The sequence below is a fragment of the Equus asinus genome, chromosome 17 (assembly GCF_041296235.1).
Source record: "Equus asinus isolate D_3611 breed Donkey chromosome 17, EquAss-T2T_v2, whole genome shotgun sequence".
In the NCBI taxonomy this organism is placed as follows: domain Eukaryota; kingdom Metazoa; phylum Chordata; class Mammalia; order Perissodactyla; family Equidae; genus Equus; species Equus asinus.
In genome coordinates, this window is record NC_091806.1 from 37,388,317 (window position 1) to 37,411,321 (window position 23,005).

General features: G+C 38.0%; 1 protein-coding gene across 1 annotated transcript; it reads left to right on the forward strand.

The window, feature by feature from the left end:
- Nucleotides 1-20,968: 20,968 nt before the first annotated feature.
- Nucleotides 20,969-21,904, forward strand: LOC123278061 (olfactory receptor 4D11-like). Its single transcript, XM_044750369.2, has one exon. The coding sequence runs from the start codon at nt 20,969-20,971 to the stop codon at nt 21,902-21,904; it is 936 nt and encodes a 311-aa protein (XP_044606304.2).
- Nucleotides 21,905-23,005: the final 1,101 nt, after the last annotated feature.

Consider the following 23,005-nt stretch of genomic DNA (forward strand, 5'->3'; position numbering starts at 1 on the left):
AAGAGTCCAGGACCACATGGCTTCTCTGGAGAATTCTACCAAACATTCAAAGATGATTTAATACCTATCCTTCTCAAACTATTCCAGAAAATTGAGGAAGATGGGTCACTTCCTAACACATTCTATGAAGCCAACATCACCCTGATCCCAAAAACCAGACAAGGACAACACAAAGAAGGAAAACTAGAGGCCAATATCACTGATGAACATAGATGCAAAAATCCTCCACAAAATTCTGGCAAACCGAATACAGCAATACATTAAAAAGATCATACACCATGATCGAGAGGGATTTATACCAGGGACACAGGGGTGGTTCAACATGCACAAGTCAATCAACGTGATGCACTACATTAACAAAATGAGAAACAAAAACCATGAGATCATCTCAATAGATGCAGAGAAAGCTTTTGACAAGACCCAATATCCATTTATGATGAAAACTCTCAATAAAATGGATATAGAAGGAAAGTACCTTAACATAATAAAGGCCATATATAACAAAGCCACAGCCAACATCATACTCAATGGACAAAAACTGAAAGCCATCCCTCTGAGAACAGGGACAAGACAAGGATGCCCACTCTCATCACTCCTATTCAACGTAGTACTGGAGGTTTCGGCCACAGCAATTAGGCAGGAAAAAGAAATAAAAGGAATCCAAATAGGCAACAAAATAGTGAAACTCTCACTGTTTGCAGATGACATGATCTTATATACAGAAAACCCCAAAGAATCCATAGGAAAACTGTTAGAAATAATCAACAACTACAACAAAGTTGCAGGGTATAGAATCAACATACATAAATCAGTCGCATTTCTATACTCTAACAACAGACTAACAGAAAAAGAACTCAAGAACACAATACCATTCACAATCACAAAAAAAGAATAAAATACCTTGGGGTAAATTTAACCAAGGAAGTGAAAGACCTATACAACAAAAAAAAACTACAAGACTTTCCTGAAGGAAATTGATGACCACATAAAGAGATGGAAAGACATTCCACGCACATGGATTGGAAGAATAAACATAGTTAAAATGTCCATACTACCTAAAGCAGTCTACAGATTCAACACTATCCCAAGCAGAATCCCAAAGGCGTTCTTTACAGAAATTGAACAAAGAATCCTAAAATTTATATGGGGCAATAAAAGACCCCGAATTGCTAAAGCAATCCTGAGTAAGAAAAACAAAGCCAGAGGCATCGCAATCCCTGACTTCAGAACATACTACAAAGCTACAGTGATCAAAACAGCATGGTACTCGTACAAAAACAGGTGCACAGATCAATGGAACAGAATCAAAAGCCCAGAAATAAAACCACACATCTATGGACAGCTAATCTTTGACAAAGGAGCTGAGGGCCTATAATGCAGAAAAGAAAGTCTCTTTAACAAATGGTGCTGGGAAAACTAGACAGCCACATGTAAAAGATTGAAAATTGACCATTCTTTTTCACCATTCACAAAAAGAAACTCAAAACGGATCGAAGACCTAAAGATTAGGCCTGAAACAATAAGTCTTCTAGAAGAGAATATAGGCAGTACACTCTTTGACATCAGTTTCAAAAGAATCTTTTCAGACACCATAACTCCTCAGATGAGGGAAACAATAGAAAGAATAAACAAATGGGACTTCATCAGACTAAAGACCTTCTTCAAGCCAAGGGAAAACAGGATTGAAACCAAAAAAAAACCACCAATTGGGAAAAAATATTTGCAAGTCATATATCCCACAAAGGGTCAATCTCTATACTATATAAAGAGCTCACACAACTCAACAACAAAAAATAAAACACCCCGATAAAAAAAAAATAGGCAGGGGACATGCATAGACATTTCTCCAAAGAAGATATACTGATGGCCAATAGACACATGAAAAGATGCTCATCATCACTAATCATCAGGAAAATGCAAATCAAAACTACACTAAGATATCACTGTACACCCGTTAGAATGGCAAAAATAACCAAAACAAAAAGTGGCAAATGTTGGAGAGATTGTGGAGAAAAAGGAACCCTCATACACTACTGGTGGGAATGCAGACTGGTCCAGCCACTAGGGAAAACAGTATGGAGATTTCTCAAAAAATTAAAAATAGAAATACCATATGATCCAGCCATCCCATTACTGGATATCTACCCAAAGAACCTGAAATCAACAATTCCAAAAGTCCCATGCACCCCTATGTTCACCGCAGCATTATTTACAATAGCCAAGACGTGGAAGCAACCTAAGTTGTCCATCAACTGATGATTGGATAAAGAAGATATGGTATATATACACAATGGAATACTACTCAGGCATAAAAAAGGATAAAATCATCCCATTCACAACAACATGGATGGACCTTGAGGGTGTTATGTTAAGCCAAATAAGCCAGATAGAGAAAGACAATCTCTGTACGACTCCACTCATATGTGGAAGTTAAACATGTAGACAAAGAGAACAGATTAGTGGTTACCAGGGGAAAGAGGAGGTGGGGGGGAGGGCACAAAGGGTGAAGGGGTGAACCCACAATATGACTGACAAACAATAATGTACAACTGAAATCTCACAAGGTTGTAATCTATCATAAACTTAATAAGAAAACTTTTTAATAAGAAAACTCATCTGAGGAGTTATGGTGTCCGAAAAGATTCTTTTGAAACTGATGTCAAAGAGTGTACTGCCTATATTCTCTTCTAGAAGACTTATTGTTTCAGGCCTAATCTTTAGGTCTTTGATCCATTTTGAGTTTCTTTTTGCGAATGGTGAAAAAGAATGGTCAATTTCCAATCTTTTACATGTGTCTGTCCAGTTTTCCCAGCACCATTTGTTAAAGAGACTTTCTTTTCTCCATTGTAGGCCCTCAGCTCCTTTGTCAAAGATTAGCTGTCCATAGATGTGTGGTTTTATTTCTGGGCTTTCAATTCTGTTCCATTGATCTGTGCACCTGTTTTTGTACGAGTACCATGCTGTTTTGATCACTGTAGCTTTGCAGTATGTTTTGAAGTCAGGGATTGCGATGCCTCCGGCTTTGTTTTTCTTACTCAGGATTGCTTTAGCAATTCGGGGTCTTTTGTTGCCCCATATAAATTTTAGGATTCTTTGTTCAATTTCTGTAAAGAACGTCATTGGGATTCTGATTGGGACAGCGTTGAATCTGTAGACTGCTTTAGGTAGTATGGACATTTTAACTATGTTTATTCTTCCAATCCATGTGCGTGGAATGTCTTTCCATCTCTTTATGTCGTCATCAATTTCTTTCAAGAAAGTCTTGTAGTTTTCATTGTATAAATCTTTCACTTCCTTGGTTAAATTTATCCCAAGGTATTTTATTCTTTCTGTTGCGATTGTGAATGGGATTGAGTTCTTGAGTTCTTTTTCTGTTAGTTTATTGTTAGTGTATAGAAATGCTACTGATTTATGTATGTTGATTTTATATCCTGCAACTTTGCTATAGTTGTTGATTGTTTCTAATAGTTTTCCTATGGATTCTTTGGGGTTTTCTATATATAAAACCACGTCCTCTGCAAAAAGCCGGAGGCATCGCAATCCCTGACTTCAAAACATACTACAAAGCTACAGTGATCAAAACAGCATGGTACTCGTACAAAAACAGGTGCACAGATCAATGGAACAGAATCAAAAGCCCAGAAATAAATTTGCCTATTTGGATTCCTTTTATTTCTTTTTCCTGCCAAATTGCTTTGGCCAACACCTCCAGTACTATGTTGAATAGGAGTGGTGAAAGTGGGCACCCTTGTCTTGTTCCTGTTCTCAGAGAGATGGCTTTCAGTTTTTGTCCATTGAGTCTGATGTTTGTTGTGGGTTTGTCACATGTGGCCTTTATTATGTTGAGGTATTTTCCTTCTATACTCATTTTATTGAGAGCTTTTATCATAAATGGAAAATAAAAGAAAGAAGCTGTAATTACTTTTTGAAGAATTCAACCTCTTGTCCTATTATGGGTCTATATATGGGCCTCAAAGGCTGAATGCAGACAGTAAAACTTCCTTTAAGGGCTTATCAACCATGCCACATCCACTATTTTTTAAAATTTGTACATAATAATTTATAAAACATGCAGGGAAATTTCTTAAAAAATGAGAAAGTAACATCCTGGTCAAGTCAATTAGCTCTAAGCTAGCCATTATATATTTTATTGGTGAAGAATTCACATCTCTTATGATTTCTGGGCAAGGTGTGCTACCTCAAAATGTGTGGGGATTTGAATTTAACAGAATCAGAAAAGACTGTCCTGGTTTTAAAGTGACCTCCACTATCTGGCTGGGGCTCTATTTACTATGCAGCACAAAGAAACATTGTTATTGGACACTATTTTTATAAATCTCTAATTCTCTGACTTCATTATTTGTAATAAAATTTACACAGAAGTGGATATTGTTAGTACAAATATGTCTAAACTTCACTTTTTCCCCCAAATATATGTCAAATAACCTGAACTTGTAACTGGGAATCTTAAAATTTGATTCAATTATTTCTTTTTCCCAACTGTATATCTGATGTTTGCACTCAAGTCAGTCTGAATTATTTAAAACCATCCATGTCGGATAAAGAAGATGTGGTATTTATACACAATGGACTACTACTCAGCCATAAGAAATGATGAAATCGAGTCATTTGTGGCAACATGGATGGACCTTGAGGGTATTATGCTGAGTAAAATAAGTCCGAGGGAGAAAGTCAAATACCATATGATCTCACTCATAAATAGAAGATAAAAACAATGACAAACAAACACATACCATCGGAGATTGGATTGGTGGTTACCATAGGGGAAGGGGGGAGGAGGAAGGCCAAAAGGGGTGATTAAGCTCACATGTGAGGGGATGGACTATAATTAGTTCTCGGGTGGTGAACATGATGTAATCTACACAGAATTCGAAATATATTATGATGCACACCCAAAAATAAACAAATAAATGAGAAAAAAATTTTTTTAAATAAATAAATGAAAATAAAATGAAACCGTCCATGTTAAACCAAAATATAGATTAAAGCAAAAAAAAAAAGAAAAAGAAAAAAGAATACAATCCCACTTACAATTGCAATGAAAAGAATAAAATATCTAGGAATAAACTTAACCAAAGAGGTGAAAGATTTGTACTCTGAAAACTATAAAACATTGTTGACAGAAATTGAAGACACAAAGAAATGGAAAGATATTCCATGCTCTTGGATTGGGAGAATTAACATAGTTAAAATGTCCATACATCCTAAAGTAATCTACAGATTCAAAGTCATCTGTATCAAAGTTCCAACAACATTTTTCACAGAAATAGAACAAGGAATCCTGAAATTTATATAGAACAACAAAAACCCTGAATAGCCAAAGGAATCCTGAGGAAAAAAGAACAAAGCTGGAGGTATCACACCCCCTGATTTCAAAATATGCTACCAAGCTATAGTCACCAAAACAGCATGGTACTGGCACAAACACAGACACACAGATCAATGGAACAGAATTGAGAGCCCAAAAATAAACCCACACATGTACAGACAGCTAATTTTCAACAAGGGAGCCAAGAACATGCAATGGAGCAAGGAAAGTGTCTTCAATAAATGGCGTTGGAAAAAGTGCACAGACACAAAAGAACCAAAGTAGACCACTATCTTACACCAAACACAGAAATTAACTCAAAATGGATTAAAGACTTGAATACAAGACCTTAAACCATGAAACTTCTGGAAGAAAACATGAACAGTACGCTCTCTGACATCGGTCTTAGCAGCGTATTTCCAAGTACTATGTCTGACCAGGCAAGGGAAACAATAGAAAAAATAAACAACTGGGACTACATCAAACTGAAAAGCTTCTATACAGCAAAGGAAACCATCAACGAAAGTAAAAGACAACCTAACAAGTGGGAGAAGATACTTGCATACCCTATATCTGTTAGGGTGTTAATATCCAAAATATATAAAGAACTCATACATCTCAAGACCAAAAATCTATGAACCCAATTTAAAAATGTGCAAAAGATCTGAACAGAGATTTCTCCAAAGAAGATATACAGATGGCCAATAGGTGCATGAAAGGATGTTTAATGTTATTAAATATCAGGGAAACGCAAATCAATATGAGCATGAGATATCACCTCACTCCAATCAGAATGGCTATAATTAACAAGACAGGAAACAACAAGTGTTGGAGAGGATGTGGAGAGGAGGAAACCCTCGTACAGTGCTGGTGGGAGCGCAAACTGGTGGAGCCACTAGGGAAAACAGTATGGAGATTCCTCAAAAAATTAAAAATGGATCTACCATATGATCAAGCCATTCTACAGCTGGGTATTTATCCGAAGAACACGAAAACATGAATGCATAAAGATACATGCACTCCTATATTCATCGCAGCATTATTCACAATAGTTAAGACTTGGAAGCATCCAAGGTGCCCATAAAAGGATGAATGGATAAAGAAGATGTGGTATGTATACACAATGAAATACTACTCAGCCACAAGAAACAATGAAATCCGGCCATCTGTGACAACATGGATGGACCTTGAGGCTATTATGCTAAGTGAAACAAGTCAAAGGGAGAAAGTCAAATACCATGTGATCTCACTCATAAGTCAAATATAAAAACAATAACAAACACATAGAATGAGAGATTGGATTGCTGGTTACCAGAGGGGAAGTGGAGAGTGAGGAGGGCGAAAGGGGAAATTAGGCACATGTATGTGGTGATGGATTGTAATTAGTCGTTGGGCGGTGAACATGTTGTAATCTACGCAGAAATCAAAACACATCATGATGTATCCCTGAAATTTATATAATGTTATAAGCCAATGTTACCATATTTAAAAAATTAAAAATCAAAATAAGTGAAATATGTAGAAATACCATAAGTTTAAAACCAATTTAAAAAAGGAAAACAATTCAATTTACAATTGCGTCAAAGAGTAAGAAACATAACCAACATAAGCAACAAGGTGAAAGATCTGTTCACTGAAAACCATAAGACATTGATGAAAGAAACTGAAGAAGAAACAAACAAATGGAAATATATTCCATGCTCATGGGTGAGAAGAATTAACATTGTAAAATGTCCACAATACCCAGAGATCTACAGGTTCAATGCAATCCATATCAAAATTCCAATGGCATTTTTCCAGAAATGGAAAAATAATCCTAAAATTTGTGTGGTATCACAAAAGACAACTAATAGCCAAAGTAATCCTGTGAAAGAAGAACAAAGCTGGAGGCATCACACTTATGATTTCAAACTACATGCTACAAAGACATAATAATCAAAACAATATAGTACTGGCATAAAAACAGACATATAGACCAATGGAACAGAATCACAAGCTCAGAAATAAACCCATGCATATACAATTAATTATCAACAAAGAAGCCAAGAATATACAATGGGAAAAGAATACTGTCTTCAACAAATGGTACAGGTAAAAACTTGATAACATGCATAATAAAGAAATCAAGCTCCTGTCTTACACCACTGACAAAAATGAACTTGGAATGGATTAAAGATTTAAGTATAAGACCTGAATGAGGTATCACCTCACTCCGGTCAGAATGGCTATAATTAACAAGACAGGAAACAACAAATGTTGGAGAGGGTGTGGAGAGAAGGGAACCCTTGTTCACTGCTGGTGGCAGTGCAAACTGGTGCAGCCACTATAGAAAGCAGTTTGGAGTATCCTCAGAAAATTAAGGATAGATCTACCATATGATCCAGCTATTCCACTGCTGGGTATTTATCCAAAGAACTTGAAAACACAAAAGCATAAAGATACATGCACCCCTATGTTCGTTGCGGCATTATACACAATAGTCAAGGCTTGGAAGCAACCTAGCTGCCCATCAAGGGACGAATGGATAAAGAAGATGTGGTATTTATACACGATGGACTATCACTCAGCCATAAGAAATGACAAAATCCAGCCATTTGTGACAACATGGATGGACCTTGCGGGTATTATGCTGAGTGAAATAAGTCAGAGGGAGAAAGTCAAATACCATATGATCTCACTCATAAGGAGAAGATAAAAACGACAAAAAAAAAACCCACACAGCATTGGAGATTGGACTGGTGGTTACCATTGGGGAAGAGGGGAGGGGGGAGGGCAAAAGGAGTGATTAGGGTCACATGTGAGGGGATGCACTGTGATTAGTGTTCGGGTGGGGAGCAGGATGTAATGTATCCAGAATTTGAGATATGATGTACATCCGAAAAAAATGAAAATTTTTAAAAATTTTTAAAAATTAAAAAAAAAAGTATAAGACCTGAAATCATAAAACTCCTGGAAGAAACAATAGTGACAAGTTTCCTAGACATTAGTCTTGGCAACAAGTTTTTGGACATGACACCAAAAGCACAAGCAACAAAAGAAAAATTAATAAACATTTCGTTGGGACTACATCAGACTAAAAATCTTCTGTACAGCAAAAGCAATCAACAAATGAAAAGACAACCTACAGAATAGGACAAACTATCTGCAAATGATATATCCAGATAAGAGGTTAATATCCAAAATATGTAAAGAACTCAAAGCAAAAGGACAAACAATTCGATATAAAAATGGACAGAGGACCTGAATAGATATTGTTCCAAACAAGACATATAAATGCTCAACAGTTATATGGAAAGGTGCTCAACATCACTAAGCATCAGAGAAATGCAAATCAAAACCACTGTAAGATATTACTTAATACCTGTAAGAAGGGCTATCATCAAAAACACAAGAAATAATAAGCATTAGCAAAGATGTGGAGAAAAGGAAACCCTTGTGCACTGTTGGTGGGAAAGTGAACTGGAAAAGCCACTACGGAAAACAGTATAAAGATTCCTCAGAAAATTAAAATTAAAACTATCATATGAGCCAGCAATCCCCTCTCTGGCTATTTATCCAAAGGAAATGAAATCAGGATCTTAAAGAGGTATTGGCACTTTCATGTTCATTGTAACATTATTCACATTATCCAAGATATGGAAACAGTCTAAGCATCCATCGATGGATAAATGGACAAAGACGTGGTATATATATACGATGGAATATTATCGGTCACAAAGAAGAAGAAAATCCTGCCATTTGAGACGGACGTCGAGGGCATTATGCTAAGTGAAGTAAGTCAGACAGAGAAAGACAAATACTGTATTATCTCATATATATTTGGAAGCTAAAACGCTAAACTCATAGAAACGGAGAGTAGAATGGTGGTTACCAGGTGCTGGGGGCTGGGCAAAATGAGGAGATATTGGTGAAAGCATACAAACTCCCAGTTATAAGATGAGTAAGTGCTGGAGATCTAATGTACAGATGGTGATTATAGTTAACGATATTGAAAGTTGCTAAGAGAGTATATCTTAAATGATCTCACCAGACACAAAAAAAGTGGTAATTCTATGAGGAGATGAAGGAGCAAGCTAACACTACAATGATAATCATTTGCAACATATAAATGTATCAAATCAACCATTGTAGACCTTAAACACCCATAATGATACATGTCAATTCTATCTCAGTAAAGCTGGGGAATAAAAAAGAATTACCCATCTCAAACACAGAACCTGTGTCATGCGATTTTTAATCTGTGTAGACTAGTTTAATGTACTAAAACAAAGTGGAAAAGCAGGTAAATCCAAATCCATCAGCATTCTGGAAACAGTGGAGGTGAGTTCTACATAAGAACAACCCATTCAATAATCTGAGTTAATCATGAGTAACTATTGTAATATTGTAGACAGTTTTACTAAAGTAACTTAGCTTGCAGTAATCCAAATTGAGAGATCTCATATGAATAGAGTGTTGGAAAACAGGAAAAAATTGCCTTCCTCAAACATCATCTGTCCTGTGTCTCTACATATGGAGACTTATAGCAACATCATGAGACTATTACAATTCTGCGTATAATTAGAAATTGGACTAGGAGCAAAGGATTTGAGGTCCAGTTCTCTTCTAGGTGTTTGACAATCAAATTGAAACTCATTTCTATATAGTGTCCTCTGAGCTTTACAAGTGATGAAAATTGGACCCTTAGTAGTCCCTTGGGCACAGTATATGGCATGTTTTAAAATAGTTATGATTGAGCTATAGATAAACAGAAAGATTTCCTCTACTCCTTCTAAGTAATTTGGACACCAACCAAAATGTGTCCGTCTGTGTGCGGGTATGTGTGTTTACACATGAGCATGTCCCAGTAGCTTCTTAATAACTCCCACTGAAACTTCATCACCAACAGCAGAATCAGGCACCGACTTCCACTTCCTTGTCCAGTAACACTCCCTTTGTAGGTCTTATATTAAGCCTCAAACTGAGGGATTTGCACATAAGACAGGGATACAGTGGAAATTCTTGAAGATGTGATTCTTTGAATCTGCCCTTTCTCTCCTGAAAGGGGAGTTAAGACACTAAGATATTTAGTCTTCCAAGAGGCTGTGTCTTCAGAAACAAAGTTTTCAAGAATTAAAGTCACCAGTGTTCTGTTCTGCTCTATACCCAATAACTTATTGTTTGTAGGTGGAGTTTCAGGATCAAAGGATTAGGTAAAGACGTTGAGCTTTTAGCTAATGTAAAGGTTATGGATAGTGAAATTGAGATGTCTTTATTGATTATGTATAAATAGTTTGACTTTGATATTTTCCAGGTATATTAAATGCTTCAGAGCCAAATGATCTTCTCAGTGACAGAAACAGCAAAGGTGGGTGTTAACTGTTGGGAAGAGAGATGAAGTGGTAAGAGAGATTCAGAAATGTGTTCCACTCAGTGGGAGAGAAGGCATCATGCATTTGTTACATCCTTTGAGCTGCTTATTGGTGAGTCCACCTCAAAACAAGGTCAATGTATATTGGGTTTCCAGAGCCCCTTTCTGCCAAATTCTTGTCTTCAGGCAACATTGTCAAACATCCTTGTTCTGCAAAATTAGACCCTATACACGTAAGATTGAAGGGGGACAAAAACAGTTTATTCCACTCTATTTCCATCGCTTCCTTCCTTTCAGCCAAGTATATATTCATCATACATTCCATAAGAACACAAGTATAACATTAATACTCACTAAAGGATTGTGGGGAAAATTGAATAAATCAGCGTTCATAAGTCTTCAAACATAGTAAATCCTCAAAAACTAGTAGCCTGTGTTACTGCTGGAAATCATGATATCTCCTATCCCCCCAAATCTACCTCTACTTTTCTCATGACACATTTCACATTTTATCCTGCATTATGTCCATCAATTTATACAAATCATCTGCTTGTCTTAGGCTGCAAACCCTTTGACAATGTGGTCCAACTTATCCACATACATTTGAAATTGCAGGAAGTGTGCACTAAGAACAAAGAGGAGCAAATAATAATTGTAAAATTTCCTAAGAATGATCAACAACAGATTCTTGAAAATAGGCGTTATTGGGGCCAGCCCAGTGCTGTAGTGGTTAAGTTCACGTGTTCCACTTGCCAACAGATGTTACCTGAGGGCAATTTTCTTCACAAAAAAAAGGTGGGGGCATTATTCTAATGATACCATTGTCTCTCCCTCCTATGGGATCCCTCCACTCTCTTAGCTTAGATCCACAAAGGGAAAAACACAGAGGAGAGTGTGGTTGGTACAGTATGAACCACCTCTCAAAAGTAGGTCACTATCTTTATTCTCTCCCCGACACTCAAGCAAGATCACGTCAAGGATGACATCACATTATGCAAGATGAACAAGCTCTAGAGAATTGCTGTACAACATTGTAGCTATACTGTATTGTGGACTTAAAAATTTGTTAAAAGGGTAGGTCCCATGTTTAAGTATTTTGATCTCAATAAAAGAAAGTAAAGATATTCTTTGAGATTGGGATTTACATATTGTTTCAATGTGTTTCCCAATCATAAATTGTAAATATTTTAAAATAATTATTAATCAAATAATCTGTTTAGTATAAAGAAATCACAATGATGAGTTACCTACATGGAATAATTCTGCAATTTTAAGAAATTCAATGTAAAACAGCCAACAGCAAGGAAACTGACTCATGTCACAGCAAGATTGCAATAAGAAACTGAATGAGATCCTTTTATTCAGAAAAACAAGACCTCTTGAAGCCACCAGAATATTTGCTAATATGAAAATTCAATTTGTGAACAATAAGTTCTCAATGGCTGGAGCCATGTCTTCCTTATCTTTCTATATAGTGCTTCAGAAAATTCCTGACATTCAATAAATTTGCGTGGAATAAAAAATAATAATAAAATTTCAAAACCAAAATAAATTAATTAAATAAAATATGCTAGGCCAATGTGACTACTAGACGTAAATGATATTCTTTTCAAAAATAGATTTATAGGAAAAGAATTATTCAATGACGTTTCATGTGATACTTTGATTTGATCATGAAACTGATCATAATCTTAAAAACTGGGAGAACTCAACAAATTGCAAACACCACAACCGCAGGAAGAACAATCTGAATTGCGTTCTTAGTGCTTAGGAAGGAAACAAAATAAATAGCCAAGTATGATATGAAGTAGCTTGAAACGAAAGTCAGAGAAAGATGACTCAATGGAGCTGAAAAACTGCACCAGGGTAAAAGAATGTGTTTTCCTTGACCAAACCCAGAATCAAGAACTGAACTTGGTCTTCTACTTTTCCTATTGTGGGTGTATGTGACAACTCTGCTGGGAAATCTCCTCATCATGGTCACCATGACCTGTGAATCTCGCCTTCAACCCCCCTGTATTTTTTGCTCCGTAATTTGTCTATTGCCGACATCTGCTTTTCCTCCATCACAGCTCCCAAGGTTCTGGTGGACCTTCTGTCACAGAGAAAGACCATCTCCTTCAATGGCTGCTCCACCCAGATATTTTTCTTCCACCTTGTTGGAGGGGTGGATGTATGTTCTTTGTCGGTGATGGCATTTGATCGCTATGTGGCCATCTCCAAGCCCCTGCACTACGTGACCATCATGAGCAGAGGGCGATGCACTGCCCTCATTGTAGCCTGCTGGCTGGGGGGCTTTGTCCACTCCATCGTGCAGATTTCCCTGTTGCTGCCCCTCCCCTTCTGTGGACCCAATGTTCTTGACACTTTCTACTGTGATGTCCCCCAGATCCTCAAACTAGCCCATACTGACATTTTTGTGCTTGAGCTGCTGATGATTTCCAACAGTGGGCTGCTCACCACACTGTGGTTTATCTTCCTGCTTGTGTCCTACACAGTCATCCTAATGATGCTGAGGTCTCAGGCAGGGGAGGGCAGGAGGAAGGCCATCTCCACCTGCACCTCACACATCACTGTGGTGACCCTGCACTTTGTGCCCTGCATCTATGTCTATGCCCGGCCCTTCACTGCCCTCCCCATGGATAAGCCCATCTCCGTCACCTTCACTGTCATCTCCCCTCTGCTGAACCCCTTGATCTACACTCTGAGGAACCAGGAGATGAAGTGAGCCATCAGGAGACTGAAAAGAAGATTTATACCTTCTGAGAGGGTGTAGACTGTTTGCTAACTCCTTCTCACCACCTTTTAAAATGATTGTCCATCAAATAAACCGGATTGACTAAAGGATTTCTAAATAATTTTGATATATCTACTAAGATACACATGACTTTCAAAGATTCTGATTGGCATGCAGTAATAATGTAAAAAGATACATTTCATGTTGCAAAAGAGAAATCAAATTGTTAGCTGGAGAGTTGCATAATGCTTATGCAATACAGCCTTGGAAGAAATAAAGAAAAATGAATCTGTATGCACTCAGACAATTTTATCACATTGGAATTGTTGTGGGGGTTCGTTCAGCTCTATTGCTTATAATTGAGAAATACAAATGTTGTTTATTTCAGATGTACAACTTGATGTTTTGATATACATATAGATTGTGAAATAATCATTGGGGGAAAATGGATTAAGGTGGGACCACTCTTGGTTATTACTTACAACAACATGGAAATCTCCAATTGTATAAATAAAATTAACAATAAGAAAAAGCAAATATATACATACTCAGACATCTCCACTATATTCATGTTGCCAGGAAAGGGGCTGAGACACATATTAGAAACATAACAAAGCTTGGGCATTGGATTACTAAGGTCTTTCATGAAATAATGTCATTTTAATGAAGTAAACACACTCAAATTAAGTTCCTCCTCTGACTTTCTGATATGAATAAATTAAATAACTATTACCTGATGATTTTTCATCTAAAGCCTCAACTCCAGTGGTTGAGTGCAGGTGCCTTGGAGCTGGCACAGTTTGAGTTAGAATGTGGACCCCAATAACTACGGGTTCTGTGACCTCGTGTAGGTCATTACCCTGACCTTCCTCTGAACCCCACACCTACTGGCCACATTTCCACCACATTGCCTCAGCGACTGGGGCTCAGCTCAAGCACTGCACTCAGGACCTTGTTTCCAATTCCCTGTCCTCCTTCCTCCTATTCCCCCAGTAGCACTATGCTTTCTTTATTCTACCCCCGGCACCTGGCACAGCAACTGAAACATAGAAAACATTCGAAAGATGGTTGAATTGAAAATCTCAGTGAATGGATATTGCCTCTCACTCATTTCTGTTCCTCAAATCATTGGAGAATAAGGGTGAGAAAACAATGGATTTATTATTATTGTCTGTTAACATGACTAGCTAAAAATGACAGAAACTTGTGAAGCTGCTTCAGATTACACATATACATTAAAAAATGTTGGTATGAAGTGAAAAACATTGTTCAATATGAGTTTGGTTTTTATTTGTTTATTTTTCTGCCATTTACAGCTGTTGGGAGGTTTTCTTTTTGCCCTCTTATTTCTGAAGGTAGATCCTAGATCTTAAAATTTTTGAAATAAGAAAAATGTTCATGTCGCAGTACAAATGTCAGTTCAAAAATCAGACATGCAAAGGTCCTCAGGTGGGGCTGTGCCCAGGCCTTCATAAGAAGATGAGAGGAAGCGAGGAGGAGCCAGGTAATGATTGAAGTCAGAGAGATAATGAGGCCATGGGACCAGGTCCTTAGGACCTTTTAGACCATTGTGAGGATTATGACTTTCACTCTAAATAACATGAGATGCATCTGAAGGGCTTTGAAGAGCAGAATAGTGATGCATGTTTTAACAGAATTGCAGGGGCTCCTGTTACAAATAGAATGAAGAGAGGTGAGGACAAAAACAGGGAGACCAATTAAGAGGCTACAACAATAGTCCCATGAAAGAAATAATGAAGACATAACTTAGCGTAGTAACAGTGGAGGTGGTGAGAATGGTGAAAAACTCTGAAAGTCGAGCAAGTAGGAGTTGCTGATGGATCCAGTATGGATTTCCTGGTGACATGTGTGTCCTGTGCGAACTCCATCACCCACTTTCTTCATCTGCCCATTGAGAGCTCCTTCACTCTCGTCTACATAATCCTTTCAGGTCCAATGGCTCCTTCCAATACTTGTGTGTCACACTTCAGGAATTACCCTATGTGGGTGAAACTGCTAAGGAAATTGTGCAGAATCCCTAAGAATAGGCATTTATGTCCCAATAGAAAATCTACTAAGAGGTAAGGTAGAATTCTGGTAAGCTGACCTAACAGGATTCTTGCTGAAGGCAGGCCAGGGTGATCAAATATCACTTGGGGGATGGAGAATGGTGAGGAACCTGATAAGATACTGAGGGTGATCAACATGGAGGTTGGGGGATTTTGGCTAAACTGAATTAGCAGAATTCTTGCTAAAATTGGACAATGCAGAGACAAGCATGGAGGTCTCAAAGTGGAGGCCTAGTTGAAAAGTTCAGGGGAGTCTGAGTAGAGTTTGGTCAAGGGGAGAATCTTTGTCACTGCTAAAAACTTTTAGATCCTACACAAAAAGTGTGTTCCTAAGGACATGTGCCTGAGTCACATCTTGATTACTCCCACTGAAACCACCTCTCCATCAGTAGAATTTTTCCACAGCCACATCCAATTACATGCCCTCTGATAATTCTCACACTAGTTCTGGGATTGACAAATTGGTACATATGATGGAACACTGTGAATCAGTGTGGAAGAGCCAAGGAAATATTATTCCCTGAGTCTGCCTTTTTCCACGTAAAGATAGACAGGAAGCCACTGAAATCACTGGCCTTCAGAGGGGTATTTAACAAAATTTCCTGAAGCTGAATGACTCCCAAGGTTCGTGTGAACATTATTCAAGATGTTTGAGAAGGAGGTTGGAAATTTTAGGTAAGACACATAACTCTACATGAGTGTGAATGACTATGGTGTCTGGGTGTCGATGAATAGGTGTGAGAAGAGAAGAGTGAGAAAAACTGAAATCTAGATGGAATTGTAAGATTCATAAATACACTTTGACTAAAAATAATGAAATATATACACAAGATGCTGCATTCCAGGGTGAACTATCAGTGGCAGACAGCACAGCTAAGAAATATGAACAAAGAAGACATTGTGAAAGGAGAGTCATAGAAATGAGTTTAGTTTGGAAGTAGGCAGAGGAAGCTCTTTTTTTCCAGGATCCTTTGAATTGCACAAACAAGAGATTTTTCTCAGAAAAAACAATGAGATTTTCTCATCCTATAGATGGATCTCTTGAAACTGAAATCTACAGAGGTATTTCTTATGCTAAATTCAAAACTAGAAAGAAAATAAAATATTTCAAAAAAGTTGAAAGAATAATACAGTGAATACCTACATACCCTCCCTTAGATTTATCAAAAAATAAAAATTTTGTAACAATGATTTTCTTTTGCATGTCTTTCCGTGCCTACATATTTGGATCCCTTCTTTCCAGCCAAACTTCCCACTCATCAGCAACTGTTACATATTCAACTGGTCCCCTAAAGCCAGATCTCCCATTCTCTCCACTCCCATGTGCCCCAAACAGAAATGTCACCTCCTCCATGCAGCTTCCTCTGAGCCTCTTGGAGAGAAATCACCCTTTTCTCACACACACCTCATCTGTCTTTAGACGGTCCCCATCAATGTCATATTATTAAATTTCAGTTCTTTCTCCACTGGTTTTGGATTATATTCATTTCTCTCAAATAACCTAGAACTCTGCCAACTTTCTATCAATATTTGTTAAATAGATGGAGTAAAAATAGCAGAAACATGGAGCAGAAGGCAGAGGATGTTGTCTGAATTACCAAAAGTATTTTGTGAACGTAGGACCTATTCCTCTCTGACAAACAGTACTGACTCGGGGTCTGAGGTACTGTACCTTCTACCCTTCTGTGTAGACCATAGTCTACTATTTACAATTCCATAGTCCCTGTGGAAGGATATCATAAGTAGGTAAGACCTCCTCAATATCTTTAGTAACTATATTGAGTTGGTGTTTTCTGGTGATTATTTCCCCACTTTAACTAGTCAGAATTGATAGCTCAGCTACTATTTGGTTCAACACACTCCATTTCCTGATGAGCCTCCCATGTTAAGGTTACCCAACATAGTACTAATCATAACAGATAACCAGTCATGGATGTTGAGACTCTATGTATGTTAATTCACCTAATCCTGATAACTTCCCTGTGAGGTGGGTATTACTATAATCCCCATTCCACAGATGAAGTGGAGACTCCATGAGCTCTCTCACTTAACCAAGTCACACAGGGACAAAGCCAGGACTTGAGCCCAGATGGCTCTCACTGCAGAGACCAGCACTTGACTTCTCTGGTCTGTTAAGATGTTGTCAGATAAGAAACCAAACCAAGCAAGTGCTCTCCTTACTACCAAACGCTGTCACCACCCTCTGGGCCACTCTCATTGACAGTAAAAGAAAAGTACCTCCTATTTTCCCCAAAAAAAGTATGTTCTGATGAAGCTGTTTTAGAATACAGATTCTGGAAAACATACAACTCTTCTAAAAGATTGTCAGTACATTTAAGAAGCTGTGTGCCTGAGACAGTTACTAACCCAGCGTTTTACTTTAAGGTAACACACGTATGAGCATACTTACTATTGCTTAGGCAATGCTCTAAGTATTGATGCTTTTGCATATATTAATTCATTTAATCCTCACAAAAATCACATGAGGGAGATGCTATTGTTTCCAGATACTGATACAGAGCCTGAGGCCAAAGGGGTAAACTAACTTCTCCTGTAGCGTAAGCAGTAAGTACCCAGCTGGGATTGCAACAGGCTGTGCTATGCCAGAGGCCCCCAGGTATCTGCCTGCATGCTCTGATAACTCTTGGTAGCTTTTTTAGTTTTCCATATTAAGTAGACTTTCGACAAAATTGTATACAGAAGAAAGACAACTTGAATGGAAAGTGAGCTAGGTGAAAAGAAATATCTTCATTTGAACTGGAAAACACCCCAAAAAGTGAGAGAAGTGACTTTCACCTTTCTTTTCTTTCTGATTATGGTAAGAAAAAGGAGATAAACTGCAAAGAAAGAAATTAAGTCCATTTCAAGGATTCGCAAAAAAAAAAAAAGAAAGGAATTCAAAAGCAAAATGATTATATTGTAAGCACACGCCTAACATTTTAAGAAAGTGACAAATTGTTTTCAAAAGTGGTTGCATCATTGCACATTCCCACCAGAGTTACAGTTCCTCTACATTTTTGTCAACTCTGATATGTCAATCTTCTTTTTTTATTGCAGTAACACTGGATCATAACATTATATAGCTTTCAGACGTACATCGTAACATATTTCGAAGACTGTGTAGATTACATCATGTTCACCACCCAGAAACTAATTATAATCCATCACCACACATGTGAGCCTAAATCACCCCTTTCGCCCTTCCCTCTCCCCTCTTCCTCTGTGGTAACCACCAATCCAATCTCTGTTGCTATGTGTTTGTTTGCCGTTGTTTTTATCTTCTACTTATGAGTGAGATCATACAGTATCTGACTTTCTCCCTCTGACTTATTCCACTCAGCATAATAACCTCAAGGTTCATCCATGTTGTCACAAATGGCCGGATTGCATCATTTCTTATGGCTGAGTAGTATTCCATTATGAATATATACCACATCTTCTTTATCCATTCTTCCCTTGATGGGCACCTAGGTTGCTTGCAAGTCTTGGCTATTGTGAATAATGCTGCAATGAACACAGGGGTGCATGTATCTTTATGCATTTGTGTTTTCAAGATCTTTGGATAAATACCCAGCAGTGGGATAGCTGGATCATACGGTAGATCTATTCTTAATTTTCTGAGGATGCTCCATGTTGCTTTCCATAGTGGCTGCAACAGTTTGCACTCCCACCAGCAGTGTACGAGGGTTCCCTTCTCTCCACATCCTCTCCAACACTTGTTTCCTGTCTTGTTAATTATAGCCATTCTGACCAGAGAGAGGTGATATCTCATTGTAATTTTAATTTGCATTTCCCTGATAGCTAATGATGTTGAACGTCCTTTCACGCGCCTGTTGGCCATCTGTATGTCTTCTTTGGAGAAATCTCTGTTCAGATCTTTTGCCCATTTTTAAATTGGGTTGTTGATTTTATGTTGTTGAGATGTATGAGTTCTTTGTATATTTTGGATATTAACCCCTTCTCTCTTATTTTAGCCATTTTAATAAATGTGCACTGTTATCTCACTATAGCTTTCATTTACATTTCCCCACTGATAAATGACATTGAGCATCTTTTCATATGCTTAATTGCTAAACCTATATCTTCTCGTTGAAGTATCTGTTCAAACCATTTGTCCCTTTTTTTTTAATTGGGTGGTTGGTTTTCTTATTGAATTTTAAGAGTTACAGCCATTCCATTCCTAGGTACTTACCTAAGAGAAATGGAAACATATATCTACATGAAGACCTATACAAGAATATTCATAGCAGCTTTATGTGTAATAGCCAAAAACTAGAAACAACCCAAATGTCCATCAACAAGTGAATTAATAAACAAAATGTGGCACGTCCATACAATAAAAGGGAACAAAATATTGGTACACACAAAACGTGGATGTATTTTGTAAGTGAAACAAGCCAGACAAAAAGAGAATGTACACCTTTTAGGATTCCATTTATAGAAAATTTTAGAGAATGCAAACTAATGGATAGTGACAGAATGCAGATCAGTGCTTGCCTGAAGAAGGGGGGCAGAGGGGACATATTACAGAGTCACAAGGACACTTTTGGAGTGATACATATATTAATTAACTTATATCTTATTATATCTTAATATATATTAAGACATATTAATTAACTATCTTAAACATATTGATGATTGCATGGGTATATGCGTATGTCAGAACTTATCAAAGTGTACACGTCAAACACATGAGTCTATCATATGTCAATGATAGTGCAATAAAAAAAAATAGCTTTTAGGAAAGAAATTTGACCAGTGAACAGAAGAGAAGCTCTGAGTTACCACTTTTCTTTCATAGCTGAGGAGTTATTCAACATCCAGGGGTTTTGGTACCTAAAGTATATTAAAGAAAGAAACAAATAAATCCCCTTAAGGAAAAATAGAACGATAAAGAAGAATTTTACAGCTTTAAAATTATCTGATTTTTCATAGCATTAAATCTGTGACCTAAAAAAGGGAGGAGTGCTTCTGTGAAATTCAGTCCAAAGACAATCATTTTGCAGATAGGAGTTCTTAAAGCATTTAAATGGAGCACCCAGTCTGGAAAAAACCCCACATTTGTGTAAAACCTCAAAGGACCCCAGTTGTACCAAATAGGCATTGTCTTATTTACACACCAAACTGCATCCATTTTTGTATCCCTTGTGCCAAAAGATTCCCTTTCTTATTATTTACTATTCACCTTTTTATCTTGGATACTTACAACTTCTATTCTGAGAACATTACTTTTATGCATTTTCTAAAATACATATAATTTACAGAAGAAAACAATAATTAACTGCATGCTTATGGAAGAAGATGTCATGTAGGATGTGTTAACAATAACCTTGGAAAGAGTCTTCATGTGGTGATAATGCCTCACTAGTCTTCCGACCTAATACCCAACTGTAAACCTGAATCTATTAAGGGGGAGTAAACCCTTTCTGAAATAACACTTTTAATTTTTTCCAAGCTACACAAAGAAGAAGAAACATGATTCAATGGAGTTGGGAAATGGCACCAGGGTAAAAGAATTTATATTTCTAGGACTTACTCAGTCCCAAGATCTCAGTTTGGTCTTATTTCTTTTTCTGTGTTTTGTGTACATGACAACTCTGCTGGGAAACCTCCTCATCATGGTCACTGTGACCTGTGAGTCTCGCCTTCACACCCCCATGTACTTCCTGCTCCACAATCTAGCCATCCTTGACATCTGCTTCTCCTCCATCACCGCTCCAAAGGTCCTAGCAGACCTTCTGTCAAAGATAAAGACCATATCCTATACTAGCTGCATGACACAAATGTTCTTCTTCCATCTCCTCGGTGGAGCGGATATTTCCTCTCTCTCTGTGATGGCATTTGATCGCTACATAGCCATCTCCAAGCCCCTGCATTATGTCACCATCATGAGTAGGGGGCGATGCACTGCCCTCATTTTGGCTTCCTGGGTGGGGGGCTTTGTCCACTCCATCATGCAAATTTCCCTTTTGCTGCCCCTCCCTTTCTGTGGACCCAATGTTCTTGACAGCTTCTACTGTGATGTCCCCCATGTCCTCAAACTCGCCTGTACAGACACCTCTGCACTTGAGCTCCTGATGATTTCCAACAATGGCTTAGTGAGTACCCTGTGGTTTATCTTCCTGCTTGTGTCCTACACAGTCATCCTAATGATGCTGAGGTCTCAGGCAGGGGAGGGCAGGAGGAAGGCCATCTCCACCTGCACCTCACACATCACGGTGGTGACCCTGCACTTTGTGCCCTGCATCTATGTCTATGCCCGGCCCTTCACTGCCCTCCCCACGGATAAAGCCATCTCTGTCACCTTCACTGTCATCTCCCCTTTGATGAACCCCTTGATCTACACTCTGAGGAACCAAGAAATGAAGTCAGCCATGAAGAGACTGAAGAGAAGACTCATGCCTTCTGTGGTGGAATAGAATAAGAGTTTCCAACCTCTTCATCACCAAGGACTCCTTTCATCATTTTTCCCACAGAGTCCTATTTATATACTCAAATATATTATCAATAAACCAACTACACGTACTAGGTAACAATTTATTTTTCTAGTAAGTTAATAGGTTGCTGGTAACCCTAGCTTCTGGTAAGCATAAAGTAACTAGTGTTATAGGATTGAGCTGATTGATGTATTTCCATTCAAAGAACAAAGTAACAATGTGTCAGGACAACTATATCGCAGGTGAAGAGATTGATTAAATCCAACTCCTTTTCCAGAGGTAAGTACACAGAAGCCTAGAGTTGGAGTGATTTGCTCAAGAACTCATATCCACTTAATCACAGAGATAAGTCTTCAGATACCCAATTGATTGCTCTTAAACCATTTGGATGTAATGTATTACATTACTGGACCTGTCTATGCCAAACTGTAATCCTGTTCTAGAAAGATTTCATGATCACTGCAAATGCAGCACCCGTATATGGGGACAAATGGCCCATCACAGATTAAGACATTTTTTTTGCTTAGTTGAACACCACATGGGCTTATGACCTCTTGAGAACCTCAAAGGCACACAATGGTTGTCCTCCTGGATTCCTATAAGGAACGAAGAAGCTTTGAAAGACTTCCCATAATGGCCTACAGGGACTTATCTTATGCAGAACTGCACGTGCCAGATTCACATTCTTGTGATAAGTTTAGACAAAGGCAGAACCTCAGAGATCCTACACAACGAGCAAGCCATTCTCATTATTCAAGAACTGATCTTCTAGTCCAGCCTTACCAGGGCCAATATCAGACTGGGTTCTCCATTGAGAATTTACACTCTTTTCACTTCCCACTTCCTGAGAGAGAGAGAGGAAGGGTTAAAGAAGATAAAACTCTAAACAATCCAGTCTTCAATTTGTTGGTGTTTGTGAAGAAGAAGTAAAAGGTAGTGTTTTTGTCTGGGAAAGCATGGTAAAAGTAAACCATTATAGCTGAATGCTCTAACCTCAGAGTCATACAGCCTTGGGTCCAAATCCTATCTCTGCCATCCCTCAACTGTGTGATCTTGAGCAAATTATTTCATGTCTTCACAGGT